The sequence below is a fragment of the Colias eurytheme genome, chromosome 3 (assembly GCF_061535395.1).
Source record: "Colias eurytheme isolate Ceu_HAF_F1 chromosome 3, ilColEury1 Martin Lab GWU primary, whole genome shotgun sequence".
Taxonomy (NCBI): Eukaryota; Metazoa; Arthropoda; class Insecta; order Lepidoptera; family Pieridae; genus Colias; species Colias eurytheme.
Window position 1 is genome coordinate 1,583,960 of NC_142982.1, and position 18,198 is coordinate 1,602,157.

Consider the following 18,198-nt stretch of genomic DNA (forward strand, 5'->3'; position numbering starts at 1 on the left):
ACGATACACTTATTAGTAAATAATTACCAGAAATATTTGTATGTCTGTACGAGATAATCTTCGGAACTATTGATCCTATGACGGTGCAGCGTCTTTCCAATCTATACATAGCCAGAACGCAACCATATGGTACGGGAGCTATTAACGTTAAAAAAAAAGTCATTTTAGTATAGTTGGTTCTTTGATATACTGTTCCTCTTGCTATTTCGGTTAGAGTCCGGGCTGTCTGGCTGGTCGCAGTGGTTGCGTTTTTTAGTGCGCATCTTATCTGTACAGGATAATTTCCTTAATTTTAAGTCATTTTTTAACGCGTAATTTTTAATATTTTGCCTTTAGATAGATCCATCAGACATAATTTTTTTATTGCAAGACGTTTTTTTCGTTGTTAAATAGGTGCCAGACGCAATGTTTTATTTCGTTTTTATAAAAAATTCAAATTATTTTAGAATATCTGTAAATTTCATATTATGTTCTTCAATCATAATATAATCTAAAATTAATTAGCCAGACGCTAATTCGATTGTTAAGTATTAAATGTGTACAAATAAAAACGTAGTGAAAGTAGGTAAGTATAACAATTTGATGATTGTGTTTAAGGAGAGATAGTTTAAAGTGCAAGAGAGATAGAAAGGGTCGGCCGCGAAAATTAAATAACAATAAAAAATAACTTTTTTTTTTCGAAAATATACGATGCATAGAAATTGAATTGTTCCTACTCTAGGATTCCCTGTGTTGTGGGAAACTGGGAACAAGTACCTTCCATTGGTACATTTTATTCCTTAGGCTAAAAAATAAACTATTAGGGTACATCAACAATCTTCTATACAAAACAATTTTTTTTATAACTAGCGCCCCGCCTGGCCCTGGCTTCGCACGGGTGCAATGCTGATACTAAATACACTACAGAAAAACTGTGAACGTTGAATATAAATATTAAATACATAGCGGCCCGCTCCGGCTTCGCACGGGTATAAAATATATAGCCGGGCGGCCGGCCGGTACCGCCGCAAACGCTACGTCCCGCAATTTTTAAATCTGTAATATCTTCGAAAATATTCACTTAAATCATACGGTGTAAAGGGCCATATAGATGAACAATATATTCAAGGTCTCAAGTCTTCAAGGATTAATGCTGTACCAATTGGTTAAAATCGCTTCGAAAATTAGCCATTATTATTTGTCGTAAAAAGTAAATGACAAAAAAAATTTATTGTGGGTTATCCATAAGAGATAGACATATACCATCACGGACTTTTCTGTAGACCTTTTCAATGTGTACTATTATAGTTAGTACATTATTTTGATAAAACTCGTAGGGTTCAGCCTGCGTTTGCACTGTATGTGGAAAAAATGTAATTATTTACGACATCACATTAGAAACCTCAAAAATAACAGTACTTTTCCACTATTTAATGGGTGTTATTATACATATAAACCTTCCTCTTGAATCACTCTATCTATTAAAAAAACCGCATCGAAATCCGTTGCGTAGTTTCAAAGATTTAAAGGGACATAGGGACAGAGAAAGCGACTTTGTTTTATACCATGTAGTGATGATGATAACAATATTAATTCATTAATCTTAATATATATACATAAATCTCGTGTCATAATGTTTGTCCTCAATGGACTCCTAAACCACTTAACCGATTATAATAAAATTCGCACACCATGTGCAGTTCGATCCAACTTGAGAGATAGGATAGTTTAAACATGTAGGTACCACGGGCGAAGCCGGGGCGGACCGCTAGTATACTAGCTATATAAATTCATGCTAACTACTTTAGTTAAATTCAATACAAACTTAAACATGCGAGTGTATGTGTGTTCACGTGTGTGTGTCGTGTGTGGGGTGGTGTGTGATGATGATGATGATTATGAAGATGGCTTTTTAAGTTTAACAATGTAATTGTTTAACCTTCATTGATATAGATTTTATTCTATTTTCAATGTATGGTAACTTTAATATTTTATTTTTCACTTTTATGGTTTTTTTTTTCATTTTAGCTTTTATTTATAAGAACAAGTGTAAATAATATTGTATTCTTGCAATTATTTCCTGTCGCATAATTAAAATACACTAGCTGATGAGCTGCATGCTTCATTACTTTTTTTTATTTATACACATTATTTAATACTTAACAATCGAATTAGCGTCTGGCTAATTAATTTTAGATTATATTATGTTTGAAGAACATAATATGAAATTTACAGACATTCTAAAATAATTAGAATTTTTTATAAAAACGAAATAAAACATTGCGTCTGGCACCTATTTAACAACGAAAAAAACGTCTTGCAATAAAAAACTATGTCTGATGGATCTATCTAAAGGCAAAATATTAAAAATTACGCGTTAAAAATGACTTAAAATTAAGGAAATTATCCTGTACAGATAAGATGCGCACTACTAAACGCAACCACTGCGACCAGCCAGACAGCCCGGACTCTAACCGAAATAGCAAGAGGAACAGTATATCAAAGAACCAACTATACTAAAATTCTCACTTGTCAACGTCGGTAGCTCCTATACGAATAGGAAACTGCTCGTGTATATTTTGTAATGCTGTTTGTCGATGCTTGCATGTTTACGGGTATAAAACGAGCGCAGTTTTTAGCTAAGCCAAGGTAACTGAGTAATTACAACACAGAATACATAATAGTAGGTAACGCTACTTATGCTACTAGACTACAGGCCCGTGTTGAAAAAATTATGGGTCATTTGACCCACCAGGTGACCTATCTAGAACGATATAAGAGCATAAAATAATAAAATTCAGCACTATGACGTCACTTGTAAGCTGTCCACCTGAGTGCAGATGAGAATTCGAAGGTTCAGGTAGAGATTTTCTCCCCTTGTCTCCATGATTTTTGTACGGCGTTGCGGAATAATTGATTAAAAGTGGTATAGAAATAGTATGACACAGATGCCGTACAAAATCAAATGACCAAATTTACCCCGGCAACTGTCGAAAAATAAAAATAAATTCCGACTTTGTGGACCACCATTTTTGTACGGCATCTGTGTCATACTATTTCTATACTGCTTTTAAGCCATTATTCCGCAACGCCGTACAAAAATCATGGAGACAAGGGGAGAAAATCTCTACCTGAACTTTCGAATTCTCACCTGCACTCAGGTGGACAGCTTACGAGTGACGTCATAGTGCTGAATCTTATTATTTTATGCTCTTATATCATTCTAGATAGGTCAGGTGGTGGGTCAAATGACCCATAATTTTTTCAACATGGGCCTGTAGTCTATACAGAAGTAGAATAGTAGTAAAAAGGAAGAGGTAGGAAATAAAAAACCAATGATAAAAAAAAACATATATTTTGTACTTATAGTAGATATACATGAAACATATAGTAGTAACGACAGTAGTTGTTAAAATTTTGATATTATAAATAATACATACTTATCATAAAAAATACTGTATTTTATGCCAATAAAAATGCTTATGAATATTATTGTGCTGAATTTATAAATGTACAAAAGTTAGTAGTTGAGGCATCATTTTGACACTTGTTTACAGTCTACATAAACAACTGGACTCATAAACATGGTCAAATTTGTCTGAAGCAAAACGCGTCTATAGGCAGAATTTTCTAATGAGCGTAAACTTAAATAGACTTTGAACATTACTGACACGAAATGAGACATTTTTTGAGGACCTTTGGTGTTTGTGAGTCAAGTTATTTATAATAAATTACATTTTGAAAGCGGTAAAACAGACAAAAAAAACATGAAAATGTTTTAGTTTGAAATGTTTATTTCTATTTTTTATCAGCTGGAAGGTGAACAAAATTGGAAATAATGATGTTTCACTCGTATTTATTTATTAAATAATGTCTTAACAATGGGTAATTATTACAATCTATAGGTACTAATTCTATACTAAAAAAATAGATAAAAAATTAATTTAGACAGCATATCGTTGGATTTAACGACGCCCATTCTTAACCATATCTAGAGGCTTTTATTTTCATCTATACAAATTTGGTAGATGCGTTCTCCGATTTAGGGCCGATTTTTTCAATGCCCAGATAAACAGCTAGATAGACTTTATTCTTCAGTTAACAAAATATTCAATTTTTCAACAGACGAATAGGACGTATCTATCGAATAACTACGTTATTTGAGGAATAAATCTATTTGCCGCTCCAACGGCCAGATAGCGCGCTATTCGACGGTTAGGCGTTTGAGTTGACAACTGATGCGTCAAATTTGGGATATTTTCGTATGTCATAACATAGAGCGTAGAATTATTAACAATTAAACCTCTTTCTATATAATTATTATCAATTAAAATCATATTGAAATTGATGTTTTTGATAGTACTGATGACCATGCCATTGAAAATTTGCCGAACGCTGCCTTTAAGTATGTTGTTTCCATCGTAAAATATATAAATTGAAACACAAATTTAACCAAACTCTTTACTCGAATCAAAACAACAATCAACAATCATAGAAGACAAGAGCAATACAAGACGTGAGTCATAATGACGGTTGTTGACAAATTGCAAGAGTTGACTCTATCCCGCTCTAACCTGACTAATTTAATATGTTTGTTTCGCCACTCCGAGAGCAGAGCTGCCAATATGGAAATATTTGGTCAGATAGTTGTTCATCAAATAAATTACGATTGAAAAATAGGCGAGCCGTTATGAGTTAGATAAATAATTGAATAAATCTATTCGAGGGGTAGATATTAGACTGTTTATCTCGGGATTGAAAAATCGGCCCTTATTAAAAACAATATAACTTGTTCCATTATTACAATTTTTCGAATGTTATCACAATGTACTCTTTAATTTTTGGTGTTCAAATGTTCCGTACTTAAATTCTTATTTTAAAAATGTTCGAATTTTTTTTCTTTTTTTTACACACTACATTTTTTTTGCGAGTTTCTTGTCTCTGGTCGCTTCTAGCGTTTACCGTTATTGTACGTGAGAGTTCGTAGCGAGGAAGACTGCTTGTTGCTTGCGGCCGCTTGCAGTTGAATCTGGTACGCGAGGGGGTGGATCTTGAAGCCGTATAGTCTGTAATCATATAATATTTGTTATTGTCAAACTTTCATCTTTCTTGCCTAATACAGTTTAATTTTTTTTTATTTGAACGATAGGCAAGTTTAAAAATAGAAAAGATTCCAAAAAAATTGTGTGGTATAACACTAGTTACTTTTTTTACTATTAGTTTTGGATTATAAAAGGAACGCATAGTGAAAAATTATAATCAATGAGATAAAACAAGAGCTATGCAAAAACGCAAAAGTGCGTTGCGGTGCGTATTTCCAAACTATACATAGCCAGAACGCAACCATAGGAAACTGCTAGTGTATACTTTGTAATGCTGTTTTTAAGTTTATTATTACAAATTATACACGAATTTTGCGTACTGATCGTGTATACTTTGTAACGCGGATGCTTGCTTCTTCGTTCCAAACTATACACGATCAGTACGCAAAATATAACTAAATATACCTACTACACCACTTACGCTTGAGCGAAATAATCAAAGACTTGTACAGCTATATCTATCTACTTTTATTCTTCTTGAAGCTTAGAAAAATAAATAGGTAACAGATATAAGGGTTAGGTTGGGTTAGGTTAGGTTCGTGTTTTTTTTAACTACACATAAATAGGAGTTCGATTTATATGTTCTCCGTTGCTTCGCAACCGTCTTCTTCTGGACTTATTAGATTCTAACAAGTTAGCACTATTGTCAATTGTAAGTCGTGCAGTATAGGCGGGAACGAAGATACAAGCATCCTCGATACAAAAAATATACGATCAGTACGTAACATTACATACACAAGGACACATGAATTTTAATAATAGATTTCAAAACAGCAATACAATAATATACGAGCGCGATAAATTTAAAGACGCCGCGCTTACTCCGAAACATACACGATTAGTCCGCATGCGTACTGGCGCTGTATATTTTGGAGCGCTATTCTTACTTACTTCACTACAAAGTATATGCGAGTATTTGCGTACTGGTGTTGTATAGATTGGAAGAACTTTGTAAAAAAGTCATTTCCAAACTATACGTGATTAGTTTCACACCGTTGCGTACTGGCCTTGTATAGTTTGGAAAGACGCCGTTGCGGTTGCGGTCCAGAAAAGAGTGAAAAATATGAAGTAAAACTTCTTTAGGCGTGTTGAGTGGTATTGGTATGACGTGACGATTTTGGTAACTGCGAAGCTTGCCAAAGAAGTTTCACTTCTGACACGTGTGCTCAGCACACACGCTCTTTTTTATTATACCTGGGTACAAATCGCGACGTAGGCCGGTGGGGTCTATAGTCGGGGTGCACCATAAACACCATGTGCGGGAAGCCGGTGCCGAAGTAAGCGCCGTCAGTATGGTTGTGACGTGACGCTCTTGGCGTGTACACGTCCATACACCGCGGGCAGTACATCTTCACCATCGCCTCACCGGGCAAGTCGGAGAGACCTACCAGTAGTATTCACTTTATTTATGGCCGATTTTTCAATGCTTGGATAAAACTTATCCGTCCAATAAAGTATTACACGATAATATTAAAATGTCATGTAAACTGTCAAATACGGGCAATTAGAATACGTTTTTAAAATGGTAGTTTTATACAATATTCGACGAATAAGTTTTAACCAAGGATTGAAAAATCAGCCCTTAGATATCTAAGAACCCCATAATCTGCCAACTTGCACCTGGTCAGCGTGTTGGATTATGGCCTGAACCTCTAAAGTGCATTAGGCGTAACCACGCGACACGACACAGCTTAATATGCTTTCTATGAAATTGTAATACGCACTACGCGACACCGAAACTACGCGCCACGGCTAAATTTTGCACCGTGTCGCTCTGCGTAGTTACGCCTAGTGCGGTCGGACCTTTATATGAGGCTCGTGTCCCAGCAGTGGGAATGTATATGGGCTGATAATAATGAATTAAATATGACAATGTTGAGATACAAAAAAAAAACTAGACTAACAACACAATCAAAATTATCCAAGGCAAAACTCTGCCTGTGTGTATTAGGCAGAGTTTTGTAATGAGTAATAAATCTATACAATTTGAACATTACTGCCATGAAATAAAATATTCATATATTATAGATAAACTAATTTTTAACTCACCGATAGGCAGCATAGGCTGAGATTCACAGTAAACTCTTGCGCAGTGACCGAAGTCACCAGATTGAAATTTCTCTAACATTTGACCGATCCCTCTGAAATGATGTGATTACTGTAAGTATTTCCAGGTCTCGAAAACTGTTATTTTAAATATAGGAAAACTGTTATTTTAATATACAGGGATTTAGATATACTTAGGTTTATGAGATACAGCCTGGAGACAGACAGAAAGACAACAAAGCCTCAATAATAGCACAGAATACATAATAGTAGCTAAACGATACAGAACGGACACTCTCCGCCTCCCGCCAAAATTAAACTTACCTCACCTCGCACGATCACGCTATAAATGGCCCGCATTTTTCCATAAGGACGATACGCAACGAATATTGACAACATTAATCAAATTGACTTAAAGTAATTTTATTATTTTGGATTTGTGATTATGGTTTTCTGTAGAAAATGGTTAGATATTGTGCTGTTGACGGATGTATTTCATCAGAAAAACGCGAATTTCTTTACGCTAGTCATAATTAATGTGCAAACCCTAAAGCATTAACACACACATTTGCACTCTCTACAGTGTGACTGGCAAAACGATAATTTTGTATGGAGTGTCCGGGGTGTGGTAATAGGTTACCTTTTCATTCCGGAACTCTAAAAAGTTGTGAGAATAGCAGCTGACTTCATTTTATAGCGTTTAATATGGATAAAAAATTGCTTATGTTTGCACATACCTGCTTGTTAATATATATCTGGAATGAATTAATCCATACAGCATTTCAGCGGCTTGCTCGACAAGCGCAGATTGATTTGGGTTTTCTTCCAAATCATCATCTAAAAATATTACAATTTTATAGTTGCATGTCACTATATAATTTTATTTGTAGTATTTATGTAGTTAAAACCCAAAGTTCTAAATAATTTATAATACTAATAAGATTAATGAATAATTTGTAAACTGCTAAATATAAATTAATTAAACTTTTAAATTTATGTACAAGAAATTAGAAAACATAATGAAACTATATTACTACAGGCCAATGTTGAAAAAATAATGGGTCATTTGAACCACCAGGTGACCTATCTAGAACGATATAACAGCATAAAATAATAAGATTCAGCACTATGCCGTCACTTGTAAGCTGTCCAATTGAGTGCAGATGAGAATTCGAACGTACAGGTAGAGATTTTTTCCCCTTGTCTCCATAATTTTTGTACGGCGTTGCAGAATAATGGATTAAAAGCAGTATAGAGATAGTATGACACAGATGCCGATGATGAATTGATTTGCTTCTCATGTGGGAAATTCTACAACTAATATACATCCAAGTAATCTTACCTGCCTCTAAATCTAATATCATGTCCAGAGCCTGTCTGTAATGAGGTACTTGCTCATTGAGACCTGTCAAGTTGAATTTGTCATTTATGTAGTCCTCATCCACCTAAAAACAAAATTAATACAAATATATTTTATTTAAAAAACATCTATATGATTATTAATTAGTTTGAAGTATGATAGTGAACTTTTTATACCTCGCAAAAGAATTCATTCCCCCGAAGGCCGCAAAACCAACTTATCCATGATACCTCCTCGGAACTGCTCATTTTTCTGAAATATAAATGTATGTAGACATTGTGTAACTATTTTTCCTGATAGAGATTCATAAAGAAAATATGAAAATGGAATACAAAATTTCTTCTGAGAACACAGCAGAAGCATAGATTTCAATATTTCTATGTTTTGACAATGTTTAACCTTAAAAATGTTTTATTTCAGATGTAAGAAAACAAGTGTGTAGCAAATTAATGCGATTTAAGATTGTAATTCATCAGGAAATTATAAAAAATGTGTTCGAAACCTCACCTTTTGGTACCTTGATTAGCCACGCTTGACGGGAGGAGATTCTATGAGAGAGAAATTTCAATTTGATTTTGATACTTGAAAGTGACGTTTGGATGCTCGATAGTCTATGGCTCGATCCGCAGAATAAATTTTCAAGAAGTTTCAAAACAGAGCTGAGTACTTATTTTAAATTTTAATAGAGCAACTTTAAAAATACTTTTAATGGTGTTTCAGTTAAAAGTCCACATTTGAACTATAAAAATATAGAAGCAATACTTTTATATCGTTCTTGCTATCTAAACTTGACCTATCAGACAAAAAATCATTTGTCTCAACCACGCTTCAACCACGTCTCAACCCACCCACTTATGTTTTATCAGAAGAAGAAAAAATATACAAGCAAACACTAGAAAAGCATACAACGTAAGTACAGTACAAGTATGAACTAAGAACTAGGTAGATAATAAATCAAGAACACACAACACACCTAAAAAAATGCAACATAGAAATTGACGTTTCCAGTACATCAATGACAGCTGACAGTTGACACATTAAATCACAACAGCTCAGTCAATTTGACTGTGATTTGCTTGTGATTTGACCTGCTATAAGTCAAATAAATTTAATTCGTGAGAAGCAAAATAACGAACTCTAAAAATATTTAATACTTAGTAAAAGTTATATAAAAACATAAACTTCATTCTACATAAGAATAAAATATGAATGGTATAAAGTATTTAACGTTACGATTTGGTAAGTTAGGTTAATGTTTGTTATTGAATAAATATGAATTTTGATTACGACTTAACCTACCCTTCGAAGTACAATCACTTTTATTCTATTCAGTATTATTGGTCGAAGTGGTCGAATAAGACATGGCTACCCTTATTTACAGTGACGAAAAACTCATCCAGAGTGTTTCGGCAAAAATATCTCCGTCAAATGTCAACCATGCAAAATCCGCCGGACTCTGAACTCAAGCCACAGTTTTCGATCCCAAAGGGTATAGTGGGACAGCCGACATGTCACACGCATCCACATTTGGTACCCCACGGCCATCTCACCTGTGGCATCACACAAATGGAATACAAGGAGCGTCGGGAGGTGTTAGTTAGCAAGCTGATCGGTGAAGTGGACAATGTCCATAGATCGCATGTGGTATGGTTTCAAAATTTTTATCAAAAATATTTATAATTTTTTTTTAAGTTTTACAGACATTTTTGTTTACTTCCTCATTGCAGTAGCGTTTAATTTAATAATAGGATAAATACATAAATAATTGGTGTTATAAGGGTACAACTTATTTTAAAATTAAAATTTGTTTTTAAATTACACAAATTAATTCATAAAACAAAACTTAAAATAAAATTGATACCATATTAAAAATGCTAAGTAAATTAAATCACTTTTTTCTAGATTGTTATACCAGCAGCGAGAAAGCAGTATATGTCAGATAAAATTCCGTATGTCTTCAGACAGAATTCAGATTTTTTCTATCTGACAGGATGTTTGGAACCCTCGGCCATTCTTGTTATGGTCAAACCAGCAACTAGAGATACTTATAAGGTAGGTTTTATTTAAAATTTTGGTATAATTATATCGAATTATATAATACAGCTTTGTAAAAACATATACAGTAGAACTCCAATTATCCGAATTAATGGGGACCGGGACCCATTCGGATAATCAAATATTCGGATAATCGGATTTTTTTTTTTAATTTGCAATTGGAGAGAATAAAAGCTACGTTTTGATATTGCACTATATTTTTATTGAATTAAATGAAAGAAACATGAAATTTTCACATGTTTTAAATATATAAATAAAATGTACCTGCTTATGTACAAGTTTAGAAATAAAAATCATTGTTTTTTAAACATCTCAAGTCAGTGTAAGCACAACAAGTCAAGTCAAGAATTGACGCGCAAACACTGGCTTCGCGGGGGGTAGAATAATAGCGCACTTTGACTTTTTTTTGGACAATTTTTTGTGATTCGGATAATCGGCGATTCGGATAGTCGGAGTTCGGATAATTGGAGTTCTACTGTATACCTATATTTTTTTTAATAATAGAAAAAAATTGATCACAAGGCCTGATTTGAAACGTTGATTTGAAGCGTCTTATTATTACGGACGGGCAATTTTTTTAATTTTTTTTTTAATTTCTCATTTGAATGCTATAAAACCTAAATATCAACATCTATATATTTAAGAAAAAATATTTTTGTTTCTTTTTAGTCAATACTGTTTGTTCATGACAAGGACAGTCATGCAGAATTATGGGAAGGGCCACGAACAGGCTGTAGTGTAGCTGCAACCCTGTTTGCTGTGGACGAAGCACAGCCAGTGGATAATTTCAACAATTTTCTACACAGGTATACTTGTATTTGTGGTATTTGATGAACTAGTTGTTTATACTAGCACACAAGCTAGCTTTGATTCTTGCCAAAGAAGTTTTACTTCTTACACAAGTGCTTGGCACACACAATTTCTTTGTTTGTTTTTCGGTTTTCATTTACATAAAAAAAAAATTTGTAGAGCAGTAGCCGCGTCGAAACCCTCCGTGCTCTGGTACCACAATGAGTCACCAGCCAACCCCGATATACACGAGACAGTTCGATCCTCGCTCCGGCAAGGACAAGCCGCGCTAGAGGACCCACAGAGAGCGTTACACCAGATGCGTGTTGTCAAGTCGCCGGCTGAAGTCGAACTGATGAAAGAGACGTGCTACATTGGATCCCAGTCTGTGAACATGGCGATGGCTTGCACCAAACCTGGTGGGTATGTGATTTTTTTACACGCTTTATATTAGCTCCACCTGTATGTTTGTTTGTTTGTAACCGTCTTCTTTGGGCGTTCAAACTTTGTAGGTTTATTGAGGACCGATGACAATACACTAATTTGATAAAATTTTCTATTTTTTAGTGCGTGTTTTTTAGTTTTTTTAAACTATTATTTATTGAGCAGGTGTAATGGTATAATGGATTGAATGAAGTAGTTGCGCGTGCGCAGTTTGCGTGTTGTGAATTGAACTGGCTCATATACATATACATAGTTATGTTTTATATGTTAGTGGATCTTCTTTAGGCGCTTTGAGAGTAAAAGTTCAAGGTCGCGTCTTGGCAAATCCGTCACGTTATGGAGTAAGGCGACGATTTTGATATCTTTGAATCTTGGAAAAGAAGTTTCACTTCTGACACGTGTGCTCGACACACGTTCTTTTTTTTTAAATATCAAATTTTATGGTTACAGGCGTATCGGAGCACGCAATATCATCAGTGTTCGAGTATACATGCCGCATGTCTGGCGCAGAGCACGGCGCGTTCCCGCCGGTAGTGGCCGGTGGGCCACGCGCCACGCACATACACTACGTGGCCAACAACCAGCTACTGGATCCGCGCGATATGCTGCTGATTGACGCAGGTGAGTGTGGGCCACGTTGGACCAACCCGAGCGGCATCGCCTGGCATGCGAGCCGCGCGCCTGCACAATGCACATATTATGCTACGTGGCCAAGAATCAAGACTCGGGCAAGCGCAGTGGGCCATGTTGGGCCAGCGGTACCATACACGGGATGCATTCCCGTCACACGTTAGACCAACATTAGTTACTCATTTAGTGATGGATGAAATAGAGATTGCTCATCTTTATTTCTCCAATTTCGTAACGATATTGACCCAGCTCTTCTGTCGTGACGAATCCGAAGAAAAAAATATTTTTAATAAATTTATTCAATAATTTTATGTTTAATTATCCAGGTTGTCAGCGTTGGCTCTACAACTCGGATATATCGCGCACGTGGCCTGTCTCCGGCAAATTCTCCAAACACCACAGAATATTGTATGAGCTTGTTCTTTCTGTTCAGGTAAAAAAAAAATGAACTTATCTCATATGTATCTCATTTGTAAAATCTACTGCAGGAATATTTATATTATTAAATGTCTTTTCTAGAAACGTCTAATTGAGCTTTTGGGTGAGCAGAGGCCAGCCTTGGACCAACTATTCGACCACATGTGTCGATTGCTTGGCACATCTCTACAGCAAGAGGGCATTCTTCCAAAGAATATAGATACTAATGAATTAATAGGGGTGAGTCTATTTAAGCACTATGGATATAAAGTATCGTATGTAATGTGTTTGTTTTTAAAATTTAGAACTTTTGTAACTGTTAAACGGACAAATTAAAAATAAGTCACTCAGGGGAATTTGGTGGGATATCTAATTATTTATTTTTAACTAAAGTGTGATAGTAGTCATGTTTATCACTTCCTGTTGAAGAACCAGCTTTTATTTTCCTTTTTTCCATATCTAAATATGTTTGTTGACCAAATATCTTCCCTATTTCTTGGAAATTATCCTCATCTTAACCCATTGAGCCCCGAACGGCCCGATCGGTCCACGACACAATAGATTTTCTATTGTGTCTGTGATTCCGGGGCCCGAGTTATTAATTTGAATCTTGTGCAATTGAAAATTGCGCGCCCGTTAATACTTCCAAATCTTGCCAAATCTGAATATTTATATTTATTTGTCTGTTTGTCTGTCCGTAGCGCGCGTACCGCCTGTGCCCGCACCACGTGTCCCACTACCTGGGGCTGGACGTGCACGACGCGCCGCTGGTGAGGCGCCGCGTGCCCGTGTGTGCCAACATGGTGGTCACTGTGGAGCCTGGTGAGTGGAGGGGATTTATTTATTTATTTATTTATTTATTTATAATCTTTATTGCATACAACACAAATACAAATTTCACACACACAGACAGGACATTAGATGCAAAGGGCGGCTTTATTGCTTCAAGCAATTTCTTCCAAGCAACCCGAGCAGCCAATGTATTGGAAAAAAAAGAAAATTAAGGTAGATTATGTACACAATAGAAATAAAAAAAAAGGACATCACATAATAAAATAAAAGACAACAACAAAATTATGACAAATAAAAACACATGAAAATAAACAGTAAAAAAAAAACAAGCAAGAAAAAAAAAATGACAATAATTAATAATAAAAATAATTAACAGGTTTGCAAATAGTGACACTTAACCATATTTTTAAAAGAGTGAAGCGTTTGTGCTTTCCTTATGCTAGTAGGTAAGTCATTCCAGAGTTGAACGGCTTTTACGGTGAAAGAGGCGTTGTAGAAATTAGTATGGTGCACTGGAACACGTAGCATTAGGTTATCATTAGATCGTAGGTTCAAACTCCTGGCAGATAAAAATTCAAAATTATCTTTTAAGTAGCACGGGATACGGGGATCAAATAGGATGGAGTAAAGGAGAGAGAGGACATGAGCGTTACGACGAAGTCGTATGGGTAACCACTGAAGCTGCTTCCGGAAGGCTGTGACATGATCAAATTTCCTTAACCCAAAAACGAAGCGCACCGCAAGGTTCTGTAAGCGTTCGAGTTTATTAAGTTGCTCCTGAGTAAGGTTTGAGAAGCAAACGTCAGCATAATCTAGAGTTGGTAGCATCAGGGTCTGAGCAAGCATAATTTTGGTGGGAATAGGTAAGAAATTTCGCAACCTTCTTAAACTAGACGCTGTATAAAATATTTTTCTACTGATATTTTTAAGGTGTACAGACCAAGACAGTGTTTCATCCATATATAAACCCAAGTTCTTAACAGATCTACTATAAGGCACGATTACGTTATTAATAATTATAGGTGGTAAAGTAGTCCAGTTTATTCTAGCCACAAGACTCTGGCTTCCAATGATAATAGCTTGTGATTTTAGAGGGTTAAGCTTGAGGCCGTAGCACACAGTCCAGTCGAACACCTTGTTTAGGTTATCGTTAATGCTATTAATTGCAGAATTAAGTTCATCTAAAGACGACTGCGCGTATATTTGAAGGTCATCTGCATAAAGATGATATAAGGAAGTCAGATGGGGAGTTAAAAAGTTGATGAACATAGCGAACAGTAAAGGAGAAAGCACACCTCCCTGCGGCACGCCAGCAGTCACATTGCGCCACGTTGAGAAGGAATTGTCAACAAGAACGCGTTGCTGACGACCAGCCAAGTAGCTCTGGAACCATTCTAGGACATTGGGAGATAAGTTGATTGATTGAAGCATGGCCAACAATAAATCAAAGTCCACGGTATTAAAAGCGTTGCTAAAGTCTAAGAGTACAAGAACTGTGAGCATCTTATTGTCCATACCCCAACGTATGTCATCCGTGATTTTAAGGAGGGCAGTAGTCGTACTATGACCGGGGCGGAAACCAGATTGGAAAGGATTAAGAAGGGAATTTTTATTAAGGAAGGAACTGAGTTGTTGTTGTATAAGACGCTCTAGGATTTTGGACAGGAAGGGTAAGATGGAAATAGGCCTATAGTCAGATGATGATTTAGGAGAATTAGTTTTAGGGATCGGAATAACATTAGCCTTCTTCCACATTTTAGGAAAAACACTGGATGTGATAGAGGCATTCAGGATGTGGGTTATGATAGGAGTGACAATGTCAAGGATTGGAACGATCATATTACGACTAATGCCATCCACACCAACAGAATTTGAGGTAATGGACAAGATGATTTTCTCAACTTCACTAACAGAGAAGGATTTAAAATGAAATGATGGAAAGTTAGAAGGGGGCAAAGAAGATAAGTAGCTTAAAGTTTTAGTTTTGATGTTATTATTAAGGGAAAAGGAGGCTGAAGTAAAGTGCTGATTTAATGATTCGAGGTTTATGTCCTTTGAGAGACAGCTACTATCCTTACTCCCAACTCCCAATGTTTTCAGAAACTTCCATACCTTGGCTGGATCGCCGTTTTCAATAGAAGTATGTATATGACGCCTCTGTGCATCTCTGCAAGCTGTGTTGCATTTATTCCGGATGATTTTATATTTCTCTCGGTTGATATCTGACGGCTTCATCTTATATTGCGTTTTAGACTTATTCTTTTTATGTAAAAGGACTCTTAATTCGTCCGTAAGGTAAAGGACTCTTAATTTACTATAACATCAGGAGAGATTGTGGTCAAGCTCTCTCTATTCTCTATCTATTGACACAAAAAAAGTGTGTGTGCCTAGCACACGTGTCAGAAGTGAAACCTCTATAGCAAGATTCAAAGATACCAAGATCGTTGCCTTACCTTTAAAGTCAACGCTCCTAGGAGTGGAAAAAGACAATCTATCTACAGCCAGCGTCTGTAACATGAAAAATACTTTCTTTACGGTAAAAAAATTTATAATAATACTATCCTTACAGGAATCTATATTCGGCCAGATGACACTACCGTCCCAGAGGAGTTCCGAGGAGTAGGCATCAGGATTGAGGACGATGTACTTATAACAGAAGGCGATCCGATCGTATTAACCGACGCGTGCGCAAAGGAAGTTCACGATATAGAGGCGATCGTGGGAAAACAGAATATTTAATTTTGTCGCTTTATTTTGAAAATGTTGCTAGCGTTAGGTTTACTTTGAGGATCATCTCGCAATGACTGATATTTTTATGTTCTCAAATGTGCGATCACTGATAATGTATATTTTGGAAATAATATTGAAGAGTTACAATTAATAAAATATTTATTGTAATTAATATCAGTTTGATGGATAGTTTAACAAATGTAAATAACTAAATATAAATAAATGATAATATAATTTAACAATGAATTTTGTTTTATTTAATTACTAGCTTACCGCCCGCTTTGACTTAAACCTAATAAATTATATACTAAAACCTTCCTCTTGAATCACTCTATCTATTAAAAAAAACCGCATCAAAATCCGTTGCGTAGTTTGAAAGATTTAAGCGTACAAAGGGACATAGGGATAAAGTGACTTTGTTTTATACTACTATGTAGTGATATTTGTTGAGGTTTGATACAATGCATATAAGGTTGTGGGCAGTGGGTGTATGCTGCTATATTTTTACCCAAAAAAATATTATGTTAAATTTTAGAAGCATGCGGGATAATTGAATAAAAAAGGCATCATTTTTAACACGCTTATATTAGCTTCGTTTGTATGTAGGGGCATGACTCGAATTTGACCCACTCTTATCGGACAGAATTAATTCAAACGATCAAGTTTGGTGAATTTATAGTACATAGAGCCATTTTAATAGGCAACATTTGACAGTTCAACAAAGTTCAACAACGTAGCCTAGTAACGACGACACAGAATAACATGATATATATTTCGTTTTGTTCAATGCACATTTGCTTCACTTTTTTCAATTACGATTACATATTTATAATAATAATGACCGATACGTAATTTTAAGATTTGACTTTACTGATAAACCATTCTAAACATAATAAACAATTTCTGATTTAAAGAACTGACGTCGCTACAATTTTGTGTCAATAAACCTTTTTTCTTTTTATATACCAGAGACGTTACTCTAAAAATCGAAATCTGACGTCTAGAATCGAATGCATTGATTACTTGTGAATAAAAATCATCATAAATGAATAAATGCGTTGTGTTTTTTTTAATTATGTATTATACCTGTGTGTCTTATTTTGCTCCTTAAATTTTCAAAAGAAAGTATATTACTGGAACAGGGATTCGCCTGAATTGACATGTGTGTCAAGTTCGATTGACAAATGTTTCAAGTCCGTATCGATTAATTCACTTTAATCGATGTTTTTAATCAGGTTACCTCTCTTCGAAGATAAAATTCATAGACGTCAAATGTTGCCTATTAAATTGGCTCGACTATAATGAGTTTATCTCATTGTTCTGAATATAAAAAAAAACAAATTCTATGTTCACTTGGTTCTATATTAAAGCGTGTTTTTAGTTTTTTAAACTTTATTTATAATATTTATTACTTATCATTTATATAATATTTATTTCATTATGACGTAACAAGTACAATAACGAAAAAATGTCCTTAAACAAAATGTTTTATGAAACTTTACAAAGGGCAAAGAAAACGAAAAAAATATACATCCGATACAAGTTTAAAAAAATAACAACTTGACTTATATCTCTGTATACCTATACTACATTTAAATTTTAGTACAATAATACCGAAATTTGTGTAAGTACTATATAAAAATATGTAAATATATTCTGGGTACTCCGCTTACTCATTCACTGTAACCTATAAAACCAAAATCTTAATATAATTCTAAATAAAAAAAACTGTACTGTTTGAGCTGAATATGTAATTAATATGATAGCATGTGGTTCTATATTCAGTATTTTTATATTTATAACATTGAGGTATAATTACTACGTATAGAGAGGACACCACGAACAAAATCTGTG

General features: G+C 35.0%; 2 protein-coding genes across 3 annotated transcripts; one reads left to right on the top strand and one right to left on the bottom strand.

The window, feature by feature from the left end:
• Positions 1-4,882: 4,882 nt before the first annotated feature.
• Positions 4,883-9,127, bottom strand: LOC149909351 (casein kinase II subunit beta-like). Its single transcript, XM_090119334.1, has 7 exons — positions 8,995-9,127; positions 8,664-8,739; positions 8,470-8,572; positions 7,865-7,964; positions 7,131-7,222; positions 6,276-6,465; positions 4,883-5,045 (listed from the first exon to the last, which is right to left on the bottom strand). The coding sequence occupies exons 2-7, from the start codon at positions 8,733-8,735 to the stop codon at positions 4,931-4,933; spliced, it is 672 nt and encodes a 223-aa protein (XP_089975460.1). The 5' UTR covers positions 8,736-8,739; positions 8,995-9,127; the 3' UTR covers positions 4,883-4,930.
• A 445-nt stretch (positions 9,128-9,572) lies between these two features.
• Positions 9,573-16,484, top strand: LOC149909352 (xaa-Pro aminopeptidase 3). Of its 2 annotated transcripts, none has more exons than XM_090119336.1 (10): positions 9,573-9,726; positions 9,869-10,131; positions 10,390-10,539; positions 11,212-11,348; positions 11,512-11,750; positions 12,226-12,396; positions 12,732-12,838; positions 12,925-13,062; positions 13,524-13,644; positions 16,184-16,483. In XM_090119336.1, the coding sequence occupies exons 1-10, from the start codon at positions 9,693-9,695 to the stop codon at positions 16,351-16,353; spliced, it is 1,530 nt and encodes a 509-aa protein (XP_089975462.1). In that variant the 5' UTR covers positions 9,573-9,692; the 3' UTR covers positions 16,354-16,483. The 2 variants fall into 2 exon arrangements, with proteins under 2 accessions (XP_089975462.1, XP_089975461.1); XM_090119335.1 differs by having other exon boundaries at positions 9,675-9,735; positions 16,184-16,484.
• The last annotated feature ends 1,714 nt before the right edge of the window (positions 16,485-18,198 follow it).

Bases quoted from the DNA above. Each gene is read 5' to 3' on its own strand.
- LOC149909351 (XM_090119334.1), bottom strand. From the start codon at position 8,735: ATGAGCAGTTCCGAGGAGGTATCATGGATAAGTTGGTTTTGCGGCCTT. The intron at 8,573-8,663 runs GTATAAAAAGTT...TTTTGTTTTTAG, and splicing joins GGAATGAATTCTTTTGCGAG to GTGGATGAGGACTACATAAA. The intron at 5,046-6,275 runs GTATAATAAAAA...ATATGATTACAG, and splicing joins ACGTCGCGATTTGTACCCAG to ACTATACGGCTTCAAGATCC.
- LOC149909352 (XM_090119335.1), top strand. From the start codon at position 9,693: ATGAATGGTATAAAGTATTTAACGTTACGATTTGGTAAGTTAG. The intron at 11,349-11,511 runs GTATACTTGTAT...AAAAATTTGTAG, and splicing joins TTCAACAATTTTCTACACAG to AGCAGTAGCCGCGTCGAAAC. The intron at 12,397-12,731 runs GTGAGTGTGGGC...TTAATTATCCAG, and splicing joins TATGCTGCTGATTGACGCAG to GTTGTCAGCGTTGGCTCTAC.